Raw genomic sequence first — 24,134 nt, forward strand, 5'->3', positions numbered from 1 at the left:
TAGAAGGACAAAGTGTAGAGTAGAGCAATGTGAAAAAGAGGAAGAAACAAACTTTTTAATTGTTTTGCTGAGTCCCTGCAATTACGGAATACATTCATTCATGGGACAAACTTTTAGATTTGGACTTTTTCAAAGAAAAGGCTTCCAGATTTTATATAAAACAAAAAGTTTTACTTTCCTAATTTTAGGTTTTGAATTTGCAGCTTGAACATTTTCAACACACCAAACAAATAAATAATCACTGCTGCAAGAAATACATTAATCATCAATGCTGCAGTTGTCAGATATGGTGCAAAGGTTACCTTTATCTTCCAGGCTTTAATTTGATTTCATACATCACAAATGTTTCAGATCTAGACATATAGACTTATTTATGCAAAATCAAAGGATTTGTACTTTTAAAACCAGGATATAATCTGAGATTGGTACACATGTACAGTATATACACATGCACCATTGTGTCACTAATATTTTTCATAGGGCAAGATGTTCTTTGTTGTTTTTAAACTTAGGGCTCATGTACATGTTGGACATGTTGCTTTCTAAATGAGGCCAGGGAAGGAATCTCAGCAGCAGCCAAGAGCTGCCAGATATATTCATAGACAACTGAGTTATTTCTGAACACTTAACATGAGGTGTTGCCATCAGGCTAACTGTAAATACACTGTGTGCAAGACAGGAAAAGACAGGAAATTATCACAAACTTCCATTAAAGGTTAGCTGTGTAGTAAATGAATGTCATATTGGCTGCACAACACTGCTTGTAGGTGTATGTGCACGTATGCTTTCCAGAAACTACATTTTGTATCTAATTTTCTTTTGTGTAAAATATTTATCCCAATAAAAATCATATGACTGAGAAAACAAAACATTTCTACTCAGACTTAAAGAACTAAAATTTACATTCAAGTGAAAAACTTTTTATTTCCCTGAGCACCTGGTGATTCAGCAGCGGAAGTAACTTGACTTGACAGCTGCAGAGACCCTTTTTTAGCACTCTCTTCAGATGTACTCCTGTGACTTGCATTCAGCATCCTGCATGACCATGATCCTGCCTCTTTAGTCTGAAATAGATATCTAACTTTATGTTATATATTGTAAGTGAAAACAGGTCTTTAAATTGGACCTTTCCAACATGCTTTATATCTGCAGGTTTTTGTTCCATTTATAAACGCTGCTTACAAAAAGAAAGTCTGGGAGGTAAATGAGTCAGAGAGTAGTAGATGGCTTTATGTAACGAACATGTTTTTTCAAGGGGGTCTACATAAGGCCAACAGTGAGACAGTGAAATTGTTTTAAAAATGCACTGCAGCTTTGCATTTTTCTTCCCTGTGGGTTGTGGTTGTGTGTATTTCTACAAACATGTGTGTCAGCTGCTAGTTTAAAAAGAAGAACTTACATTACAGCCAGTGGCAGTTCTTCTATAAATTGTGTCCTGGGCACGCAACTCCTTTGGCCTCCCACACACACAACCAAACACGTACTTACCTGACAAGTCCCATTCATCATGGAAACAGCATTATTATGTAGTTTATCAGAAGCATTAAGAACTAAAACGTATTGATCTGATATTAGACAGATAAATATATAGATATAGATAGATAGATAGATATAGATAGATAGATAGATAGATGATAGATAGATAGATAGATAGATAGATAGATAGATAGATAGATAGATAGATAGATAGATAGATAGATAGATAGATAGATAGATAGATAGATAGATAGATAGATAGATAGATAGATAGATAGATAGATAGATAGATAGATAGATAGATAGATAGATAGATAGATAGATAGATAGATAGATAGATAGATAGATAGATAGATAGATAGATAGATAGATAGATAGATAGATAGATAGATAGATAGATAGATAGATAGATAGATAGATAGATAGATAGATAGATAGATAGATAGATAGATAGATAGATAGATAGATAGATAGATAGATAGATAGATAGATAGATAGATAGATAGATAGATAGATAGATAGATAGATAGATAGATAGATAGATAGATAGATAGATAGATAGATAGATAGATAGATAGATAGATAGATAGATAGATAGATAGATAGATAGATAGATAGATAGATAGATAGATAGCCTTGCTTCTTTCTAATGATTTGTATTTTACTTTTTCCCAACAGTGGGACTTAGTGAAAGCCCTGAGACTACAGTAATTAGTATATCTTAAATAACTACATTAGTTTTATCATGGCTATTTTCTTCTGGGATCTTTACAAACCTTTGCTTCCTGTAGTTGTTTATGAACCAGTGTGGGATAGACACAAAATAGATAACTTTAGATCTCATTTTCTGTGCACTGATGTAGGTCGGTTCAGTCATAAAAATCTACTGCAGCATGCTTTGACTTCAAAGACGATACTTCTTCCTTACAGTTTATTGACCAACTGTTTGTAACCTGGCTGTAATCTCCTACCTCTAAGCCTGAAGGCCTCTGTGAAGACAGAGAAGCGGCAGGAGGCGGTTAAACTGAGCCCGGTACCCAAAAGAGCCAAACGCACGTACCTGGCGATGGACAAGGACAAAGAAGTAATAGGCTACGTTATTCCTGTATTTAGAGCAAAGTGAGTACAAGACACTGAAATCCAGTGTCAGTTTTATTATAGGTACTGACACCAAATGTATTTTGAGGCTGTTTTTCTTCTCTGACATCCTGGTGGTTTTTGTTTTCTTTAGCCATGACGTAGTTCGGAGTCTGATGGAGGCTCAGGAGGAAGACGTTACGGAGGAGGGCATTAACTATGTGGCCATGAGGAACCTGTTTGTCAGGGAGGCCAGGGAGGCCCTGGATGTTAAGGTTGAGAAGAAAACAAGAGCGAAACATGTCAGGGAATCAGCAGAGCGCCTGGAATTTGATAGAACAGTAAGTCCTGTTCATTTTGTTTTCAGTGAATTTTCACTCACAAGGCCATCTTTTTACTTACTGTTTACATCCCAACCTGAATTCACTCTCATGAACTGAAGATGGAGGAATGGTCAGAGTTTCGTAAGAAGATGCATCCAGATAGGCTCACACACCCCCCAGAGTTTATTATCAAGCCCCGAGGACAGACCGTGTGGGAGGGCAAGACAGTCAGGCTGCACTGCACCGTGGCCGGATGGCCCAAACCAAGGATTACTTGGCAAGTTACTTTACAAGTTTGATAGTCCTTTTTCTTATCAGAACTACTACATAAAAATGTACACATTGTTTTCCTAAACTACAAAGATCAATGAAACATCAATCTACTATTTTCAAGGTACAAAAACAATGTGCTCATTGATGCCAAGGCTCACCCTGAGAAGTACACAGCCGAAAGCACTTACAACATGCACTCCCTGGAGATCAAGAAGTAGGTAATCATTCACCTCACACTCCACATTGCCTCCAAATAATCACCCATAATGCAAATTATCAACATGTTCCACCTCCTGCTGTGTCAAAGATAAAGATTGCTCATTTCTTACATTTTTTTTTAGTTGTGATTTCTTGGATACTGCTCAGTATTATGTCTCCGCTCTCAATGTGAAAGGGGAAGCTTCCTCTGCAGCTACTGTTGTTGTCAAAAGTAGGTAGTTGTTTTGTCTTACATGTAGTTCCACCTTTCTTGGCAGCAGTTATTGACTCCCACAAAAAAAAGCTTAAAGTTGAGGTTTAAAACTGCATCATTTAGTAGAAGTCCAAGTATTAACGTCATAAGTGGAGACTGTCAGGGCAGCAATACCTCCTTCCACCCTTTTAATGGAAGAAGCTATACAGTTAAAACATAAAGCAGCACCATAGAACATTAAATTTTTTCATAACAGATCCTAATGAAATGTTATCAGTAGCTTTGTCATACAAGCTAGCCTTAGCACTGCAGCCTAGCTAGTCTAAAATAGCCCTTGTGAAAACTTCCACAAATTATTGTGTCAAAAATAATGCAGAATCAAGTTTTGGTCATTTTAAATAATTTCATTTATGTATGACAACATATTAGGCAGACAGGTATTGTAAGAAGTGCATTTTATACGCTGATGATGATGATGATGCCATAAACATTTGCTAACTCCACTATGACAAAGGATCCCTGAGCAACAACATATACTGCTAGTCAGCCTATGAGGGACCAAAAATGACAAAATGAAAAATAAATATGTAAATAAATAAATACACATATAAATGTATAAATAAATAAATACACATATAAATATATAAATGCATAAATGAATAAATATAAAAATAAATAAATACACATATAAATGTATTCATTTATTTATCTATTTATTCATTTATTTTCCCCTTTTTGTGCATTTATACATTTATGTATTTATTCATTCATTTATTTATACATTTTTTCATTTATACATTTATTTATTCATACATTCATTTATTTATACTTTTATTTATTTATTCCTACATTTATTTCTGTATTTCTACTATTTTGAGGAGCAAACAAGCAGTAACAAATACAGTGCCTTGCGAAAGTACTCGGCCCCCTTGAACTGGACAACCTCTTTCCACTGCAGGCAATTTCCACTGCAGTCTCCCTCATAATGCAAGAAACAAGACAGAAAATGGTATTCAGGTGAACAGGATTTTGTGTGCAGCTGTAAGGGCTTCTTTAATATTGGGATTTTTATTATTCATAGTGATTTTATTTCATGTCATATTGCATGAACAAGCTGTAAGACTTTTTTGTGTGCTCATGTAATGGCGTCCGATCTCAGGTTGTGACACACTGCAGACAGTAAAGGAAAAGTTTAATATTATTTGGTTGTAATACAGAGTTATTATCAGTATAAGCAAGTCTGCATCAATAAAGGCAATGTTATGTTTATTCAAAAGATTCAAGATCAGGTGCTCTATGTGTGCTATGAGTTTGATGGCAGTACAACATGCTATACTGAAGTTATTGACCATTTTATGCATATTTTACTGAATATTTGGCTATTTAGGCTATAGTCTTTGGGAAATTCCAAATTTTTTTAAGTATTAATTTCCAATCCAAGAAATGTAGTATGAAAAACGTTACATCACATACACATACAATGATTTTAATGACAACACAGCTCTCCTTGGCGACTTTATTGAATATTTCTCCATCATATTTTTCTGGTGTTGCAATTTGCAGACGGTCCCTGCGCATTAGAGGAGCAGCGATCTTTGCATAGAGGCCAATGCAAGTCTCCCAGCGCGGTGTTAGGCTCGTTTTGAGGAAAATACGATTGTAGCTCACTGTCTGCCTTGCTGTGGTTGCAGAGAGATGTTGGTTTTCTAGAGGCAATGTTCCGCTGATGAGTTATTGATCCGGAAAAGCCGAATCTGTGAATATCTTTCTAACTTTACCGAAGTAAGTTGGCGGCCAACTTCCTCCAGACTGTCCAATATAGTGGAGTCAACCTCCACATCCATCTCAGCTTGGAGCTGATTGAAATCCTCCATGACCCGTGCAAACCGAAAATGGAGGTAGTCATTTTGGTCAATATCATTGACAATGGCTGTAAGAGAACCCTCCATCGTGCCAACCAAAAGAACTTCGGTACCAGAGTCTAGGCAGTAGCAACAGGATCAGGATCATACACATAGATCATACACATAGTTCTAACCAATGGTGCTGAAGACAAATGTTAGAACCACCCACCTCAGTAACATACGGAGACAGAAAAGCAAAAATAAATAAATGTGGAAATGTAGAAATACAGAAATAAATGTTGGAATAAATAAATAAAAGTATAAATAAATGAATGTATGAATAAATAAATAAAGAAATGTATAAATGAAATGTTTTTATAAATAAATGAATGAATAAATACATAAATGTATAAATGCACAAAAAGGACAAAATAAATGAATAAATAGATAAAAAAATACATTTATATGTGTATTTATTTATTTTTATATTTATTCATTTATGCATTTATATATTTATAAGTGTATTTGTTTCTTCTTATATTTATTTATTTATTTATTTATACATTTATATGTGTATTTATTTATGTATTTATTTATCTATACATTTATATGTGTATTTATTTATGTATTTATTTATCTATACATTTATATGTGTATTCATTTATTTATATGTGTACTTATTTATTTACATATTTATTTTTCATTTTGTCATTTTTGGTCAGCACATGTCAACACAATTAAGCATGAGCATGAAAGTTCATGTACTTCAGCATACTTGTATGTGGGCATGGTCACCCAAAGTGGTGGGAGCTAATTTGCTGCATGGACAACAGATTAAAAAAGCATTTCTTTCTAGATCAAATACCATTGAAGGGCAGGTTGTCAGAAAAAAAAAAAGAGAAATTGGATTTTATTTTTTGTGTTTTTACTTTGTTATAATGTACTGTATGAGTTTTTGTCAAACAAAATTATTGATGTATATTTTTTCATAGGGTTCCAAGATGGTCCGGAAGAAGGCTTATTTCATCCCAAACCACGTAAGATAATTTCATGTGTTATATTTTTCCATTAGCTTTAAAAAAATTTAAAACTACCCTTTATTATCATTTTATTGTAGCATTCAAGAAAAGTAAAACACCTCACCAAGATAACAAAATTCTACATATGTGTTTCTTCAGTTCTACAGAGCATATTAATATTTTTCAGTCATCTTTTTTACAATAAAAGGTCATTGTAATCACAGGTAAAGAGCCTTTAAAGGATGTGCCAAGAATCACATTGTTTCTACTTAAAATAAGATTTTTAAGAACACAAGTTGGAGATTCTAAATATAATAAATATTTGGGGATTTGTTTTAGGTTCAATTGGACTATCGGATATAGTTGGACCACAAATACTAGAAGAAAAAGTAGGAAGTAATTTTAAAAGTAAAATAATATCTATTTTAATATCTGTTTTCAGATGGTTTTTGCCCTGAGCATGGTGTTACATTTAAGACAAGCATCATTGACAAATTTGAAGTGGCCTTTGGTTGTGAGGGGGAAACACTGAGTCTGGGCTGTACTGTCATCATTTATCCCACTGTGAAAAAGTACCAGCCTGATGTTGTGTGGTACAGAAACTGTAAGTTGGAAAATTAAAGGCAAATAATGATTTCTCTTCATTTCACTGCAATCTATAATCCTTCCAAGTATAATAATCAGTTATTTTAATATACAATTACTTCTTTTCTTTTTAGCTGTGCCTTTGAAGCCTTCTAAGTGGGTGCACACACACTGGTCTGGGGAGCGCGCCACTCTCACTCTTACCCACCTTAACAAGGAAGACGAGGGCATGTACACCCTGCGTGTCAACACAAAATCCGGCTTTGACACCTACTCAGCCTATGTGTTTGTCAGAGGTAAAGTGCTTAAAATCCTTAGCTGGGGATTTCATGGCAAAAGAAACGTTGACGTTCTGAATCGATTTGATTGGTGACCAGTGCTAATATACAAAGCAACTAACTCACATGTCTGTGCTGGACAGTACTGAGACTCAAGCAATAGAGTTGTGGCAGAGCTATTTTGTTTCTTTCTAGTCATTCTTTCCACTAAATCTGTTTATTTACCAGAGGAGCAGACACAAAGAGTATTGCTCTGGATATGTTCAACACTACTTTCAGACACGGGATCTTCTGAAGCCCTCTTAGTCTATAAAATAATGCAACCCAGCTAGTTACAGTGAGGCCATTTTAACTGTAGCTGTAACTAGATCAGGCAATGAAACCTGAGCGTATGCTGAAGATCCACCTAATTTAGAAATACCACCACTCATAAGTATGTGTGGTTCCGCTGACATGTCTATTTGTTTCGTGCTTTGCCAGATACTGATGTGGAGGTGGAAGGGGTTCCCGTGGCCCCCCTGGATGTGTGCTGTCACGATGCCAACAAGGACTATGTGGTGGTCACCTGGAAGCAGCCAGCGGTGGAGGGCAGCAGCCCCATCCTCGGATACTACATTGACAGGTTGCCCAGCTGTGGTGTATTTTACCAAACGAAATAGGAAAAAAAATGAATCACTCGATAATGAAAATTCATTCTACATTTAGGACACAAGAAAAATGGACATACTTTTTTGTATTTATGTTAAAATAACCTTGCTTGCAAACATTTGTCCAAATTTCTTTGATCTATACCTGCTTACAGCTGCCAGTCGTTTAGTTACCACAATGCTGTAAAAACATACCTACAGACCCCTCACAGATTTCCTGTTTTTTGTCAGATTGAAATTTTTCAAATCATCAATCAAATTTTAATATCAGACAAACATAACCTGAGCAAATACAATAAGTTTTCACTCAAGTATTTGTTAACTTTCCTAAATACAGCAAGGATTTTTGAAGAGAATGACCCACGATCTGTTGCGAATAGACAATAAAAAAATTTTAAGCCAAAAAAATAGAAAAACAATGGAACCCTTTACAATAATTTGAAAATTATATGGTTTTCTTTTAATTATGTAAACATGCAAAACCTCTTTGCAGTCTTAATCTAAAAGCCTTAAGGTCCTTGACTGATAATATTATCTTTATCATCCCCAAGCCTTTTGTTAAAATATGTGTGGAGAGAAAAGACAACATTTTTAGGATGGTTTAGAATGTCCGGTCATCAGTTTATGACCTTAAACTTGATGTTATCATGTTAAATGATCCAGCACCTTTAACAAGTCCAGCTCTGAATGGCTAAAATAACAAACAAAAACAAAATGAGGGTTTGTCAGTGACCTTGTCAAATTCCTGCTTTAAGACTTAGTGAGATGCCTTTAACAGACCACTTCTGCTTGAAAACCCTTCAATGTGGCTGAATAAAAATAATTGTGGAAAGAAGAATTGGCCAAAATGTGTCCACTCCATGTAAAAGACGTCATGAGGTTCAGGTTGCAATTACTTTTCCACGTAGGAGGTGGAAAAGTAAGGTTTGTGAGGATTGCTTTTTTTCCCAAATAAATGAAGTAATTATTTTAAATTAGCTTTTTGTATTTGCTCTGGTTATTCTTGTCTGACATTGAAATGTGTTTCATTTAAGTGTGATGTCTAACATGTATATATGTTGGTGTTTTGTGTTGGAAGGTGTGAGGTGGGCACCCATCACTGGGCTCAGTGCAATGATGTCCCAGTTAAGTACGCCCGCTTCCCTGTAACAGGACTGGTGGAGGGCCGTTCTTATGTCTTTAGGGTGCGTGCCTTTAACAAGGCGGGAGTCGGTCGTCCATCCCGCGTCTCTGATCCTGTGGTTGCCATGGATCCTTCAGACAGAGCTCGACTCAGAGGTTTGAAGACACAAAAGAAAACTGTTAGCAAACTTTTCTATTCAAATTACTTATGTTTGTCCTCTCCACAACAGCCGGACCACTGGCTCCTTGGACTGGGGTGATCAAGTTCACAGAAGAGGAAACCACTGGTATAACAACTTTGTGATGTTTTTTCTTGATAAAACTGGGTAAAGAGAACCAATATGATAAAAACTATCAAACAATCTTACAAACGTTATCAAAATAAACTAGAATTGAACCCTTAAAAATTAATTTCTTATCATTTTACTCATCCTTCAGTGTCTTACCTTTGACCAAATAAATACAGAAAGCTTTACAGAGTTACATATCTGCAGTAATTTCACAATTTAGACCACCTGTCATGGCAATGTGACCTAACAATGACTTTTCTTTACATTCATAATTAACTTCTTTTAACAATAAGAATCTTCCAAAATAAATATTCTAAACTTAAAATAAAGTAGCTCCGATCAGGATCCAGTATTTGTTCCTTTAATTTCACTCACACATAGAGTATTTCCACGAAATATGTTGTTCTCTCATCACGCAATTTTTCTTGCAAATCCCTTTCTTAAAGATCCTAACTTTCAATCAAATGAAAAAAAAACTGGCTTACTGCAGATACCTACTCAACACCACCTGTGAAAGACTGCACAACCCTATTTTGAACTTCCAGCAGGTGCTTTGGTTGAATCAGTGCAAAAATGTATCTAGGCAAACCAGGGTGGACTATTTTAAACGTCTTTTTCCTCTGCCTCTTTGAGATTTTAAATATAGACATGTATGTGTTGGCTCATAACTGTCAATAAACCTATCTAAAATATTTTTTTCCCCCAGTAAGACTCTCTACATTACTGCTGGTATTGAAACATTATTCATCTACTAGGAAGCTTGCTATTTTCATTTTAACTGAGTCACCAGTTATGTAAAGCAGTTATTGCTCATAAATCTAGATTACCATTGTGGAGTAAACCACGAGTGTGTTTTTTTCCACAGTTGGTGTTATTCCTGGAGAGCCTACTGATGTTGTGGTCACTGAGGCCACCAAGAGTTATGTGGTGCTTGCCTGGAAGCCCCCAGAGCAAAGGGGTCACGAAGGAGTCATGTATTACATTGAGAAAGTAAGAACACATTTTTTTTTTTTTACAGTTGCTTGTTAACTGTTTGTTTCTGTTAATCTTGTTTCCAGCCTTCTGTCCTACTAAATTTAAATTTTAATCATCTTGCCTATAACGGGTTATTTGTTATCTTTCTACAGTATACACATTTGCAGGTTTTCAGTTACTCTTTGTAACATTCTTGTTTCTCTAATTATTATTCATTCATCTGTCCTTCCATTGAATACTTAATGTTACGCTTTCAATTTTTCCTGCAAGTCAGAACTCAGATTTAAGAATTACATTACACCCAAGCTGCATTTTAGTTCAAAGTCACCAAACCTGAGGGATTTGTTGTGTCAAAAACAAAACTGTAAATGAAACTGGAAAACCTAGCTTGGTTCATTCGGGATTTTAATTTGACACAAACTCCTCAAGAGGTGAGACATTGTTGCCCCCAGAGTAAGCCAGCAATGATAATGAGTGAAAGCTTTTTACTCTGGGATTGACTGTTGAATATCTCTAACACTCAAGTAGCTAGAGACAGAAGAAATTATGGACAAGCCATCAGTCTATCACAGGGAAATAAAACTGCAACAGGAAATATAGGGCTTTTATAAAGACCTGCACTCTCATCAGACTGTGTCTTTAAAAGTTTCTCTCCTCTCTCTTTTATCAAGTGTATTCAAGGGACAGACACCTGGCAGAGGGTGAACACTGGGATTCCAGTGAAGTCTCCACGCTTTGCAATCTTTGACCTGGCAGAGGGTAAATCATACAATTTCCGTGTGCGATGCTGCAACTCCGCTGGCGTGGGCGAACCCTCTGTACCCACCGGGGAAATCGTAGTCAGTGACAAACTTGGTGAGCTGACAAAGCTTGCAGTTGTATTTCTACAGGATTTGCATACAGAGATCCCTGCTGGATCATTTAACATGATAACATCACCAGTTTATTACATGCCTGGTTCTGAACTTAAGAGTGCTTCATCTTCACAGAGTTTCTACATGTTACATTCTATAAAATATGCATTTTTGTCTTTATTTTCCTCCAGATCTTCCCTCTGCTCCATGCAATCCAGTGGTGATCAGGAACACAGACACCTCAGTGGTTGTCACCTGGGGAGCATCTAAGGATGTCAAGCATTTGGTTGGCTACTACATTGAATCTAACATGGTGGGCACTGATGTGTGGACACCTTGCAACAATAAGCCTGTCAAGCAGACCAGGTAGGCAATTTTTATTTTTACCTCAAAACCACAGATGTCACATTGTCTTGAAATATATGCTGTTGTTGCTTTCATAGTTTTAGGCAATCAATATGAAGTGCGTATGCACTGCAAAGTAACTAACCCAGAATTTGTATTCTTCCCCCCCAGAGGAAATATGCCCCTTGGCGGCCTGCAGAATGTATTAATAAAATACAACTGTTTGAAATATATTCCTTTCAGGTTTGTGTGCCATGGCTTTACCACAGGGTCCAACTACGTGTTCAGAGTAAAGGCGGTGAACGCTGCTGGATACAGCCAGAGCTCCTCCAATTCTGATGCCGTGGTTGTACAGGCAGCTATCTGTGAGTGCCCCTCTTTGCAAATATCTCCATTGTTCACATATCATATTCAGCCCACGCTTTGACCCGCTCCTCTGCCTTCCGGGATAGTTTTAAATAATTACAGACCCATTTAATTATTAAGAAGAGAAATCCCCCTAAAGAACACTCTTAAATATTTTATTTTTTTTATTTATTTCGGCACTAGTGGCCTTTATTTTTTTGACAGTAGGCAGACAGTAAAGAGGGGTAGAGAGAGGGGAAGACATTCGGCAAATGTCACCGGGTCCAGGACTCAAACCCGGGACGGCCGCTTCGAGGACTGTAGCCTCTGTATATGGTCGCGCACTTAACCCCTACATCGTCAGCGCCGCGCCCTTAAATATTTTATTTTTACTTTCACCTCCACTATGACTTCACTGAGCTGTAGAACAGCAATGCATCCACTGAATCCTAATACTGCATGTGTCTGAGAAATGTCCGTACGAACTGTACATGCAACCCTTTCCCATTTTCTTTGCCTACTTTAGGCACAGACATTGGGTAATGTTTTAAGATGCTTTACTACATGTCAGTGTTGGTTTTTTTTGACTGGATTTTGCTGGAGTTTTGTTCTTCTGTTTGACAACTCTTCAGGGGAGCCTGCTGGTGCATGACCAAGTTGAAGGCTAAAGCAATGTGTTCTTAAACTGCATGTTCCTACGGAGAGTCTCGCCTGGCTTTAGTAATTTTCTTAGAATGACACTTTTTGGCACTGACAGTAAGTATTTCACCCCGTGAAAAAGCTCTCAAAACAGTGTGATGCTTCTGTGTGAAGATTGCAACAATAGATTTTGTACTTTTTGTTTGTAGTGGAAATATTTTCCGCTTAACCGTTATCTTCTGCTTTTATAATGCAACAATTATCGTATAAATTAAAATACTTAGAATTATTACTTTTGTAAAAAAATAAAAATGTATCTAACCAATTTTGTCTCACAACTAATGCCATCCAAAGCTGTACCTGCAAGGCCCACCAATGTGACCCTGCTGGAAGCTGTGAGGGACTACATGGTGCTGGGATGGACCGCACCCACTAACAATGGAGGAGCTGATATCAGAGGATACTTTGTGGATTTCAGGACAGTCAAGGGAAATGTCTATGGAAAATGGCATGAAATGAACCAAAAGGCTTTAACCACAACTTCCTTTAAGGTAAACTCCTAGAGCTCACTGAGACACAAAACTCATCATGCTTAACATGTCAAGCAAATTAATCTTTTTCTTGTAGTTTACAAGCACAAAAATCTGCATCGACATGATTGAGTCCTTGCACAATATGCATTTGTATCGATTCTTTTAGGCCGAGAATCTGAAGGAAAACATTTTCTACCAGTTCCAAGTGCGTGCAATGAACATGGCAGGTGTGAGTAAACCCTCTTTGCCCAGTGCAGGTTTGGAGTGCAAGGAATGGACCATCACTATTCCAGGTACAAGAGATTGCATACTTTGATCATGCAAACAAATAGATTATTGATTACCTTTACTATAATGTACTTCAGTAAATATTTATCAGGCATTTTGAGGATTAATCTAACATCTAATCTGATTTAAGGTGATTGGTTGTGCTTCTTTCTCTTGCCCAATTCAAGAAAGCTAGATATCTTTGAGCAGTGAATTGAACGTTGGACAGAAAACACAAAATGTGGGACTGGAATAATTTCAGTTGTTCAGCAAAAAAGTAGATTGATTGCATAAAGGATTAGATTTGCAACATTGCCATGAAGGAACATTTCACAGTTTGTCCCTCGCTAATTGTTTTGTGGTAAAAATCAATAAGTAACTTGGTTACTTATTGACTTTTTACTAAGCAAAAACTCCATCAAATAAGATATTTTAGCACAAGATTCCAGTGGTGGAACTGACTAAAGAAATATGGACAGAAAAAGCAAACTGCGTAGTTGTGCTGCACTTTACTCCCCCCCCTACAGTTCTCTGTCTAGCTCTGTCTAGGATCAATATACAATAGGCAAAAAGAAAATGTCAAAGTATAGACATCATTACACCACGCTAATTAACTGCTGAATAAAGATTAATCACTGGAAGCATCACTAAATGTTTCTAAAGATAACGGAAAAATATATCACACAAAACAATTATGGGGGCAACATTATCAGACCTCAAATTCAACAGCGGGGAAATATGAGAAAAGAGGGTATCAAAGTCACTTAAAGATCGGTGAATGTTTGTAAATAAACCTTTGGCAGCAGTAAAAGATTCTAACAGATTAAAATACTTTTTGCACGAATAATTAGTGAAAGCCCCCCAGACTAGAAAAAACTAATAAACAAAAAAATAAAATATATTCAAGCTGTGAAACTTGGCACGGAAGGAGTTATAATGTAAAACCCAGCTGTTACAGTAGAAGCATACTGAAAAGCAAATGTTTAAACTCATGCAGAAAACTGTGGAAGAAGATGAGCTGGGGGATATACAACACCTGAGCCCAAACTATTTCCAGTATGAGAAATTGCGAGCTGTTGTCTTCCAGTCTTTTAATGAAATTGTACATCAAAATCAATAAGTATTGTGGGAATTGTAAGTCAAATATTTCCTCGTTTAAGAACTCAATATCTTCTTCAAATCTTCCAAGGACCCCCTGTTGGTCTCCATGTGCTGGAGGTTCGTGAGACCTCTGTTGTGGTCTTGTGGGAACCTCCTGTGTTTGATGGACGCAGCCCCGTCAACGGCTACTACTTGGACATCAAGGAGGCCTCTGCAGGCGAGAAAGGCTGGAAGGCTGTTCATGAGAAGACCAACAAGGGGAAGTACATGAAGGTAAACGGGAACCGTCACCTTAACGTGGTGGAGGGGTTTGAGTGCTCAAATGATCCTAGAGGCTATGTTGTCTGGGGCCTAAATGCCCCTGGTAGGGTCTCCCATGGCAAACAGGCTCTAGGTGATGGGTCAGACAAAGAATGGTTCAAGAACCCCTCATGAAGAACAAAATATCGAGGCACGTGACGTCGCCCGGTACGGCGGAGCCGGGGTCCCACCCTGGAGCCAGGCCTGGGGTCGGGACACGTCGGAGAGCGCCTGGTGGCCGGGTTGCTCCTTGCGGGACCCGGCCGGGCCAAGCCCGAATGAGAGACGCGAAGCCATCCCCCAGTGGGCCCACCACCTGCAGGGGGAACCGTGAGGGACCGGTGCAAAGAGGATTGGGTGGCGGACGAAGGTGGAGACCTCATCGGCCCGATCCCTGGATGCTTAGGCTGGCTCTAGGGACGTGGAATGTCACCTCGCTGGGGGGGAAGGAGCCTGAGCTTGTGCGGGAGGTCGAGAGATATCGACTAGAAATAGTTGGGCTTGCCTCCACGCACAGCGTGGGCTCTGGAACCTATCTCCTTGAGAGGGGTTGGACTCTCTTCTACTCTGGAGTGGCCCACGGGGAGAGGCGGCGGGCTGGTGTGGGTTTGTTTGTTGCCCCCCAGCTCAGCCGTCTCGTGTTGGGGTTTACCCCAGTGGATGAGAGGGTCGTATCCCTGCGCCTTCGGGTTGGGGAGAGGTCTCTGACTATCATTTCAGCCTACGGGCCGAGTGGTAGTGCAGAGTACCCGTACTCCATTATTCTGCTGGGGGACTTCAATGCCCACGTGGGGAACGACAGTGACACCTGGAGAGGCGGGATTGGGAGGAATGGCCTCACCAATCTGAATCTGAGTGGTGTTTTGTTATTGGACTTCTGTGCTAGTCACGGATTGTCCATAACGAACACCATGTTCAAACATAAGGGTGTCCATCAGTGCACTTGGCACCAGGACACCCTAGGCAGGAGGTCGATGATCGACTTTGTTGTTGTATCATCAGACCTTCGGCCGCATGTTTTGGACACTCGGGTGAAGAGAGGGGCTGAGCTGTCCACTGATCATCACCTGGTGGTGAGTTGGATCCGCTGGAGGAGGAAAAAGCCAGACAGACTTGGCAGGCCCAAGCGCATAGTGAGGGTCTGCTGGGAACGCCTGGCGGAGCCCTCGGCCAGGGATGTATTCAACTCCCACCTCCGGGAGAGCTTCGACCAGATCCCGGGGGATGTTGGAGACATAGAGTCCGAGTGGACCATGTTCTCCGCATCTATTGTCGATGCTGCTGCCCATAGCTGCGGCCATAAGGTCTGCGGTTCCTGTCGTGGCGGCAATCCCAGAACCCGGTGGTGGACACTGGCAGTAAGGGATGCTGTTAAGCTGAAGAAGGAGTCCTATCGGCTGTGGTTGGCTTGTGGGACTCCTGAGGCGGCTGACGGGTACCGTGAAGCCAAGCGTGCTGCAGCCCGGGGTGTGGCAGAGGCAAAAACTCGGGCCTGGGAAGAGTTCGGTGAGGCCATGGAGAAGGACTACCGGTTGGCCTTGAAGCGATTCTGGCAAACCGTCCGGCACCTCAGGAGGGGGAAGCAGTGCTTTGCCAACACTGTTTATAGTGGGGGCGGGAGACTGCTGACCTCGACTGAGGACATTATCGGGCGGTGGAAGGAGTACTTCGAGGATCTCCTCAATCCAGCCATCACGTATTCCGTGGTGGAAACAGAGGCCGGGGACTCGGGGTTGGACTCTTTCATCACCCAGGCTGAAGTCACCGAGGTGGTTAAAAAGCTCCGCGGTGTCAAGGCTTCGGGGGTGGATGAGATCCGCCCTGAGTACCTCAAGTCTCTGGATGTTGTAGGGCTGTCATGGTTGACACGCCTCTTCAACATTGTGTGGCGGTCGGGGACAGTGCCTCTGGACTGGCAGACTGGGGTGGTGGTCCCCCTTTATAAGAAGGGGGACCGGAGGGTGTGTTCCAACTACAGGGGGATCACACTCCTCAGCCTCCCTGGTAAGGCCTACGCCAGGGTATTGGAGAGGAGAGTCCAACCGATAGTCGAACCTCGGCTTCAGGAGGAACAGTGTGGTTTTCGTCCCAGCCGTGGAACACTGGACCAGCTCTATACCCTCTACAGGATGCTCGAGGGTTCATGGGAGTTTGCCCAACCGGTTCACATGTGTTTTGTGGACCTGGAGAAGGCATTCGACTGTGTCCCTCGTGATGCCCTGTGGGGGGTGCTCCAGGAGTATGGAATCGGGGACCCTTTATTAGGGGCCATCCGGTCCCTGTACGAGCGGAGCAGGAGTTTGGTCCGCATTGCCGGCACTAAGTCGGACCTGTTCCCAGTGCATGTTGGACTCCGGCAGGGCTGCCCTTTGTCGCCGGTCCTGTTCATAACTTTTATGGACAGGATTTCTAGACGCAGCCAAGGGCCGGAGGGGGTCTGGTTTGGGGACCAGTGGATTTCGTCTCTTCTTTTTGCGGATGACGTGGTCCTGCTGGCCCCACTAGCCAAGACCTACAGCATGCGCTGTGGCGGTTCGCAGCCGAGTGTGAAGCGGCTGGGATGAGGATCAGCTCCTCCAAGTCTGAGGCCATGGTACTCGACCGGAAAAGGGTGGCTTGTCCTCTTCAGGTTGGAGGGGAGTTCCTGCCTCAAGTGGAGGAGTTTAAGTATCTTGGGGTCTTGTTCACGAGTGAGGGAAGAATGGAGCGGGAGATCGACAGACGGATCGGTGCGGCTGCCACAGTAATGGGGGCGCTGTGCCGGTCCATTGTGGTGAAGAGAGAGCTGAGCCGAAAAGCAAAGCTCTCAATTTACTGGTCGGTCTACGTTCCTACCCTCACCTATGGCCATGAACTTTGGGTCATGACCGAAAGAACGAGATCACGGATACAAGCGGCTGAAATGAGCTTTCGCCGTAGGGTGGCCGGGCACTCCCTTAGAGATAGGGTGAGGAGCTCGGCCATCCGGGAGGGGCTCAGAGTAGAGCCGCTGCTCCTCCACATTGAGAGGAGCCAGTTGAGGTGGCTCGGGCATCTATACCGGATGCCTCCTGGACGCCTTCCTCGGGAGGTGTTCCAGGCACGTCCCATCGGGAGGAGGCCCTAGGGGACGGCCCAGGACACGCTGGAGGGACTATGTCTCTCAGCTGGCCTGGGAACGCCTTGGGTTCCCCCTGGAGGAACTGGAGGAGGTGTCTGGGGAGAGGGACGTCTGGGCGTCTCTGCTGAGTCTGCTGCCCCCGCGACCCGGTCCTGGATAAGCGGAAGACGACGAACGAACGAGAAAATAAAACATATATATGTTTTGAAGTGCCTCCTCTCTGGCTCTTTCTGTGCTAATTTAGGTGACTGGGCTGACAGCGGGAACATCCTACGTCTTTCGTGTGCGTGCTCAGAATCTTGTTGGAGTTGGGAAACCTTCCGCAGAATTGGGTCCAATTCTGGCCCAGACTCGCCCTGGTAAGTGCTATTCCTAATTAAGTTCTTGCACCAGTCAAGGAAGCTGGGAATATTAGGGAAAGACTTATTTCTCAGTACAGATGCAAGTTTTAACACTTTATATGTCTACATGCATCTTTAAGATCTGATTTTGAACTGGCTGACATTTTAAATGGTCTGTTTTGTTTTAGGCACCAAAGAGATCTTTGTGGATGTTGATGACAATGGTGTAATTTCTATGATTTTCGAGTTCTCTGAGATAAAGGAAGGCTCTCACTTTGTTTGGTCCAAGAATTACCAGGAGATCACCGACACATCTCGCCTGACTATTGTCACCGAAGGGGGCAAGTATGTTTCCTCATTATGATCCCTGATTATTAATTTTAGGCTTTTGTTTATGCATTTGAACATTTCTTCTTTTTGACCTGAAAAATAAGGATTGGATGAGCTAGTTTTCTGTACTCCACATAGGTCTCTAAGTGAATTGCACCTCGTACACCTGTTCTTTGTACATATCAATAGGTTTCTAGCATAATTTTGGCTGGATGTTTGACTTCTTGGTAGAGTTAATAGAGCTCTTTAAACGGGTTGGTTTCCTGACATGGACTTGACTTTTAAGAGTAGTCCTCAAATTTTCAATAGGGGTGAGATCGGAGGCTTTCTAGAGGTTTTATGTTAGCCGTCTTTGACCATTCTAAAGCCAGTTTTGATGTTTGTTTTGGATCTTTGTCCTGTTGTAACACCGAATTGTGTCCAGGTTTCAACCATTATCTTAACTGTTGATTTGGGGTGAAGTTGCACAATTTGGAGGGGATCTTCCTTGTTAAATATTTCATACACCTTGTGGAATGGACCAGAATCCCTTGTATCAAAACAGCTCCAAGGCATAATGCTGCCACCACCGTGCTTGAAGGTGTTGGTTTTGGAGAAAGGACAGTTTTCAGTTTGTTTCACCGTTGACCTCCAGTGGTTCCTGGGTTGTTCCTGAATCCTAACCGATTTCCTTTAATTAATAAATTAAAATGTTTGCCCCCACTTTTTGTTTGTTTTCAAAATCGCCAAAGTAGCATATAATATTTTCAGTCCACCCCAAATGAGAATGGTTGAAATATATCATTAAAAGCTCATAATTTCTATGCCATTTATGAACATTATGAATGTTTGTAATCTTTTCACTGTCCTGCATTTTCCGTGGTTGTTTCCTTGTCTTTAGATCCAGAGCTATCTTTAACAGTCCCTCACTGGAAGATCTGGGCACCTTCTCCTGTATGGTCACAAATACTGACGGCATCTCCTCCAGCTACACTCTCACTGAGGAGGGTGAGTCAGCCCACAGTCATGGCGGTGCATACATGTCTGTATTATGCTGCTTCAACAGCTGCTTTAGATTAATTTGATACATCGGGGTATGTGTGACTGACTCAGATCATTCAGTATTGTTTATCAATATAGTTTGAATTCAACTTTTTCTCCTGTCTTACATTTCTTCCTGCTTGACAGCTCTGCTGCGTCTCCTGGACCTTAGCCATGAACACAGGTTCCCTGGTGAATATTAAAACTGGCTCAAATTTCACTAATTCAAGTATTTATATTTTTGTTTATGCAGATATGAATTAGCAAATCGCTTTTGAAAATGAAGCTAATCATTCCATGTCTCAGGCACTTGGTTGTGTTTAATGCTTAAATAACTGCTGTACTTTTCAGTTATTCCCTTCAAGAATGAAATGGCCATGGAGCTTCTCGAGAAAGGCCGAGTGCGGTTCTGGGCCGAGATGGAGAAATTCACTTCTTCCTGCCAAGTGGACTATGTCTTCAATGATGTCATCATTGAGCAAGGAAAGGTGGGAATGAATGGAAATATAAATGCACATGTATTGTTTTAATCAGCATTAGTGCTGAAAGCTGTGTGTTTTTGTGCTTCCCCATCTGCAGAAATACACAATGAAGTTCGACAAGTCCACTGGGCTTATCGAACTGTTTATGGACTCTCTTGAACTCACTGATGAGGGAACATTTACCTTTAACCTGGTGGATGGCAAGGCTAAGGGCACCACCAGTCTAGTGCTAATTGGAGATGGTAAGATCTTACATACAAAGAATAGATCTGAACATACAGACTGTTAATAATGACAAAACGCTACTCTGCAGGTGAAGAATATATCCACTGAGGGGCAGCAGATCATTCTTTATCTTTTTGTATTTGTGGTACGTTTATCTGTGATTTTGAAAAAAGTGTCTAAGAATGAATATGTTTCTTGCTTTAATGCAGAATTCAGGGAGCTACAAAGGAAATCTGAGTTTGAGAGGGCAGAATGGGTCAGGAAACAAGGCAAGGAGTAATGTCTTACCTCCAACATATTAAGATTTTTGCTTATTTCTATGTTTCTCTAACTATTCTGTTTACTATGAACAGGTCCTCATTTTGTTGAGTACCTTGGGTTTACTGTCACTCCAGAATGCAATGTGCTGTTAAAATGCAAGGTGAAAAAAAACTTTAACAATATGAGGCTGCTGATATTAACCTTTTAATTCATGTGCCCCAAATTGATCACTTCCTTCTTCTACAGATTGGAAATATCAAACCAGAGACCGAGATCATTTGGTCTAAGGACTGCATTGAGATTGCAGAGGAGGATGAGGATGCTGAGAAAATCGAGAAAAAGGACAGTGAGCTGACCTTTAATATTGGAAAGGTCAGTCTGTTAGACCGAGGGTGTACTTTGTGAGGAGTTGGGTGCTTATGAGTAAAGTGCTGAAATCGATGCAGGAATGGAGCTCAGCGTTCATTGTAGAGCTTTACAAAATGTTGTGTTGCTATTCATACCCCTCTGACACATAGAATAAAACATAAAAATGCTGTTCTATATAGATATATATTTACCTTTCATAGTGTCACCTAAGCACTGCTAGACTTAAAACAGTAGATTGTTCTACTGAGGAATTTGAATAAACAAATTGAATTGTTACATTTAATTTGTTTTTGACAAATGAGGACTTTTTCAGTCCACACAGTTCTGGTCAGAAGTTTATTTATTCATTCATATTAACCAATAGCGATATTAAATTTGGGCTTTTACTGATGCATTTGAACAGTATTTGTCTGGGGTGGATTAATTATAAATAACAGGGTTAAGATCAGGGCTAATCTGGGTCAATGTCAGGTTGTTTCATTTATTCCAAAATAAGTTTAGATGTGTGTTTGAGGTCAGTCCTATTGACACACCCTGTTGTGTCCAAGTTAAACTCATCTAGCTGCTGTTCAGGTCTCCTCAACTCCTCTAAACATTCTTGTCAGTGTGGACCTCAATCCTTGTCTCATCAAAGCATCATACATTTCTGCAGAAGGCATTTGGACTCCCTATGTATGCAGATGCGGTTTTCAGTTATGCTTGAATCTGTTCATCTGAGAGCAAGCCGTCGTTTTTTTTCTTCACTTACCAGGCCCGTTGTGACGTAAAAGTGGTCACTGTTGTCAGCCTCTGTTGTTCCAATTTCTGTTCATCTGAGGACGGCATAAGTTTTAGTTAAGAAGGAACTGAACACAGTCAGGAGGCAGGCAGAGTCATGCCCAAGTGATTTAATGACAAAACAAAGAACAGACTCACAAACTTGGAAGAGCACAGAATGAGCCCAACTGGAAGCCAAACAGAGAAACAATTGGCTGACAACAGGAGAATCCAGCATAAAGTGGTTAAAAACAAAGAGATTCAATTCTGGAACAATGATTATTGGTGCGAGGAACAGGTCAGTGTAATGAAAGCAATGTGCTAGAGCTATAGGGGGAGCATGAGCAGAAATATTGAGGGCGAATGACTAGAATTACTGCAGTGGAACGTGGGAAAAAACCCCGATCAATGCTGGCACAGAGAAATTTGGGAATACATTTATCTGCTATTGAACACAAGAAAGAACCAAATAAACACAGAACTCAGAAAAACCTAAAGTCTAAATGATTATGAGAGAGGGAGACAGTTTATGCCAGAAGCTTGTTGATGACTACAAAAAAGCACGTGTTCTATGCGCAGCTTAACGAGTTTTGAACCAAATAAATTTGAAATGCATCTTGCTAAGGAACTGTAAAGAAAATATTATTGTAGGTGTATCTACATATTTCAGGCTGTACGTATAATATCCTGTATGGTTTAGAGAAAATCCACATTAGGTTCAAACTTGTGGAGCTTTTTAAAAATAATTGAAGTTGTATATCTTATAATTAAACCACCATGGAAAAAGAAACGATCAAATGCATCATTAAAAGACACTAATGAAAAAACAAAACATTCATGCCGATGATCAGTCTATGCAAATTTCTCATCAGAACTACACATTGGATCTATAGCATGTGGTTTATCTATGTGCTTCATTCATTCATTTCATCTCTAACTCTAAATTCAATTAAACTCCTCTAGCAACTTCAATTAAACAATGATAACTGCCTTTGTCAGACTCTTGATCTGTTTTATCAGTAAAAGTGCCAGAGAAGTTATATTGATCTTTCATTACAAACCAAAGGGTTGGTGTCATTGCATAAGTTCTTGTCGGTCGCATTTGCATTAACCGGCTCATTTGTCTAATTTACAGTGGGTTAATATAGAAGAGCATAAGAAAGGAAGGAAAAAAACATCATCAAAGGACGTTCCCCTGCCACCAAGACCTAAAGTCTGGACATAATCTATCTGCCATAAGTTTTCGCCTAATGTCTCCATGTGTCCTCTGTGTCTTACCTTTTTCATGTTTTCCTCCATCATTCCATGTTTTAACGCCTACAGCATCATGGGCGGCAGAAAAGCTTGGCTTTTCAGTTTAGCTGGTCACTGTCTTGCTTTAATACTGTCTGAACAATATTTATACTGTCTCAAGAATTATATTGTGTTCCCGTGTAATTTAATTTGGAAGATAAATCTTTATTGTCTCAAGGATACTCATGTGGCTTTTTGAAAAATTAGATCTCCAAACAAGATGCAGGTATTTATGAGGTCTTCCTGAGAGACGAGAGAGGAAAAGATAAGAGCGCCTTCAACCTAACAGAAGCAGGTGAGCAACTCTTTCTAGATTTTGCTAGCAGAAAATTCAGAGGAAAGGTACAAACCTGTTAAAGTTGCATTAAAGTATTCATAAAGATCAAATAAATATTATTTATGTTATTTTCCCCAGGATATCAAGCTGTAATGAATGAGCTTTTCAGAGTTATTGGTGAGTCACTATTAACGCTGAAGAACAATTTATACGAGAAACACACAAAATGAAAACAGCGCCAATGTCTGCACCTATGTCTCACTGCATAACAATTTCTCCATGGTCCACAGTGTGTCAACAGTGTGTCAAAGAAAACACTGTTTTTCCTATTTTCCTTGCAGCTAATTCTTCAAGTGACGTCCAAATTATGAGTACTGAAAATGGCATCATCCTCTACTCCAATGTCACATATTATGATGAGAATCTGCCTGTTGGTTGGCTTCACAAGTACGTAACATTGACATCATAGATTTATTTTACACCCTAAAAATTATGGTCCAATTTATTATTATCAAGGGATTGACCAACATGCATCAAATTGTAATATAGTTGAAGATTATTTTGTATAGCAGTTTATTCATACGTTTATTAGTGTTTACTTTCATCATTATGCTGTAAATAATCTGATTTAGCAAGATTTTTATCAAAAACCTTTAAGGTCAATGTTAAGCAAAGAAAAAGACCAGAAGAAAACCTGTTTAGTACAAAATAGTCAGAAAGGGTTTTAAATTTAAAACAAAATTCAGAGTCCTGGTTCTGATGAACTATGTGTGTCTTGATTTGACCATACAGGTCCTTCTCAAAATATTAGCATATTGTGATAAAGTTCATTATTTTCCATAATGTCATTATGAAAATTTAACATTCATATATTTTAGATTCATTGCACACTAACTGAAATATTTCAGGTCTTTTATTGTCTTAATACGGATGATTTTGGCATACAGCTCATGAAAACCCAAAATTCCTATCTCA

The 24,134-nt window shown here is 39.9% G+C and overlaps 1 protein-coding gene across 4 annotated transcripts in view; it reads left to right on the top strand.

Moving 5' to 3' along the window:
- Positions 1–24,134, top strand: part of myom1a (myomesin 1a (skelemin)) — a 33,516-nt gene that overhangs the window by 2,565 nt on the left and 6,817 nt on the right. For 3 of the 4 annotated variants that reach the window (XM_047369201.1, XM_047369199.1, XM_047369202.1), the window contains 31 exons: positions 2,455–2,595; positions 2,708–2,894; positions 2,996–3,153; positions 3,271–3,363; positions 3,491–3,579; positions 6,398–6,442; positions 6,867–7,028; positions 7,144–7,305; positions 7,768–7,909; positions 9,013–9,212; positions 9,287–9,343; positions 10,212–10,336; positions 10,993–11,176; positions 11,367–11,541; positions 11,764–11,885; positions 12,859–13,055; positions 13,204–13,330; positions 14,494–14,678; positions 18,050–18,164; positions 18,335–18,491; positions 19,357–19,463; positions 19,644–19,688; positions 19,848–19,984; positions 20,076–20,220; positions 20,413–20,472; positions 20,557–20,624; positions 20,711–20,836; positions 22,725–22,802; positions 23,090–23,177; positions 23,298–23,336; positions 23,501–23,606. In XM_047369201.1, coding sequence (XP_047225157.1) covers positions 2,543–2,595; positions 2,708–2,894; positions 2,996–3,153; positions 3,271–3,363; positions 3,491–3,579; positions 6,398–6,442; positions 6,867–7,028; positions 7,144–7,305; positions 7,768–7,909; positions 9,013–9,212; positions 9,287–9,343; positions 10,212–10,336; positions 10,993–11,176; positions 11,367–11,541; positions 11,764–11,885; positions 12,859–13,055; positions 13,204–13,330; positions 14,494–14,678; positions 18,050–18,164; positions 18,335–18,491; positions 19,357–19,463; positions 19,644–19,688; positions 19,848–19,984; positions 20,076–20,220; positions 20,413–20,472; positions 20,557–20,624; positions 20,711–20,836; positions 22,725–22,802; positions 23,090–23,177; positions 23,298–23,336; positions 23,501–23,606 — 3,734 coding nt within the window. In that variant the 5' untranslated portion in view covers positions 2,455–2,542. The remainder of the gene's footprint in view (positions 1–2,454; positions 2,596–2,707; positions 2,895–2,995; positions 3,154–3,270; positions 3,364–3,490; positions 3,580–6,397; positions 6,443–6,866; positions 7,029–7,143; positions 7,306–7,767; positions 7,910–9,012; positions 9,213–9,286; positions 9,344–10,211; positions 10,337–10,992; positions 11,177–11,366; positions 11,542–11,763; positions 11,886–12,858; positions 13,056–13,203; positions 13,331–14,493; positions 14,679–18,049; positions 18,165–18,334; positions 18,492–19,356; positions 19,464–19,643; positions 19,689–19,847; positions 19,985–20,075; positions 20,221–20,412; positions 20,473–20,556; positions 20,625–20,710; positions 20,837–22,724; positions 22,803–23,089; positions 23,178–23,297; positions 23,337–23,500; positions 23,607–24,134) is intronic. The other variant, XM_047369200.1, reaches the window with a different exon arrangement.

This window comes from Girardinichthys multiradiatus, chromosome 6 (assembly GCF_021462225.1).
Source record: "Girardinichthys multiradiatus isolate DD_20200921_A chromosome 6, DD_fGirMul_XY1, whole genome shotgun sequence".
Classification (NCBI taxonomy): domain Eukaryota; kingdom Metazoa; phylum Chordata; class Actinopteri; order Cyprinodontiformes; family Goodeidae; genus Girardinichthys; species Girardinichthys multiradiatus.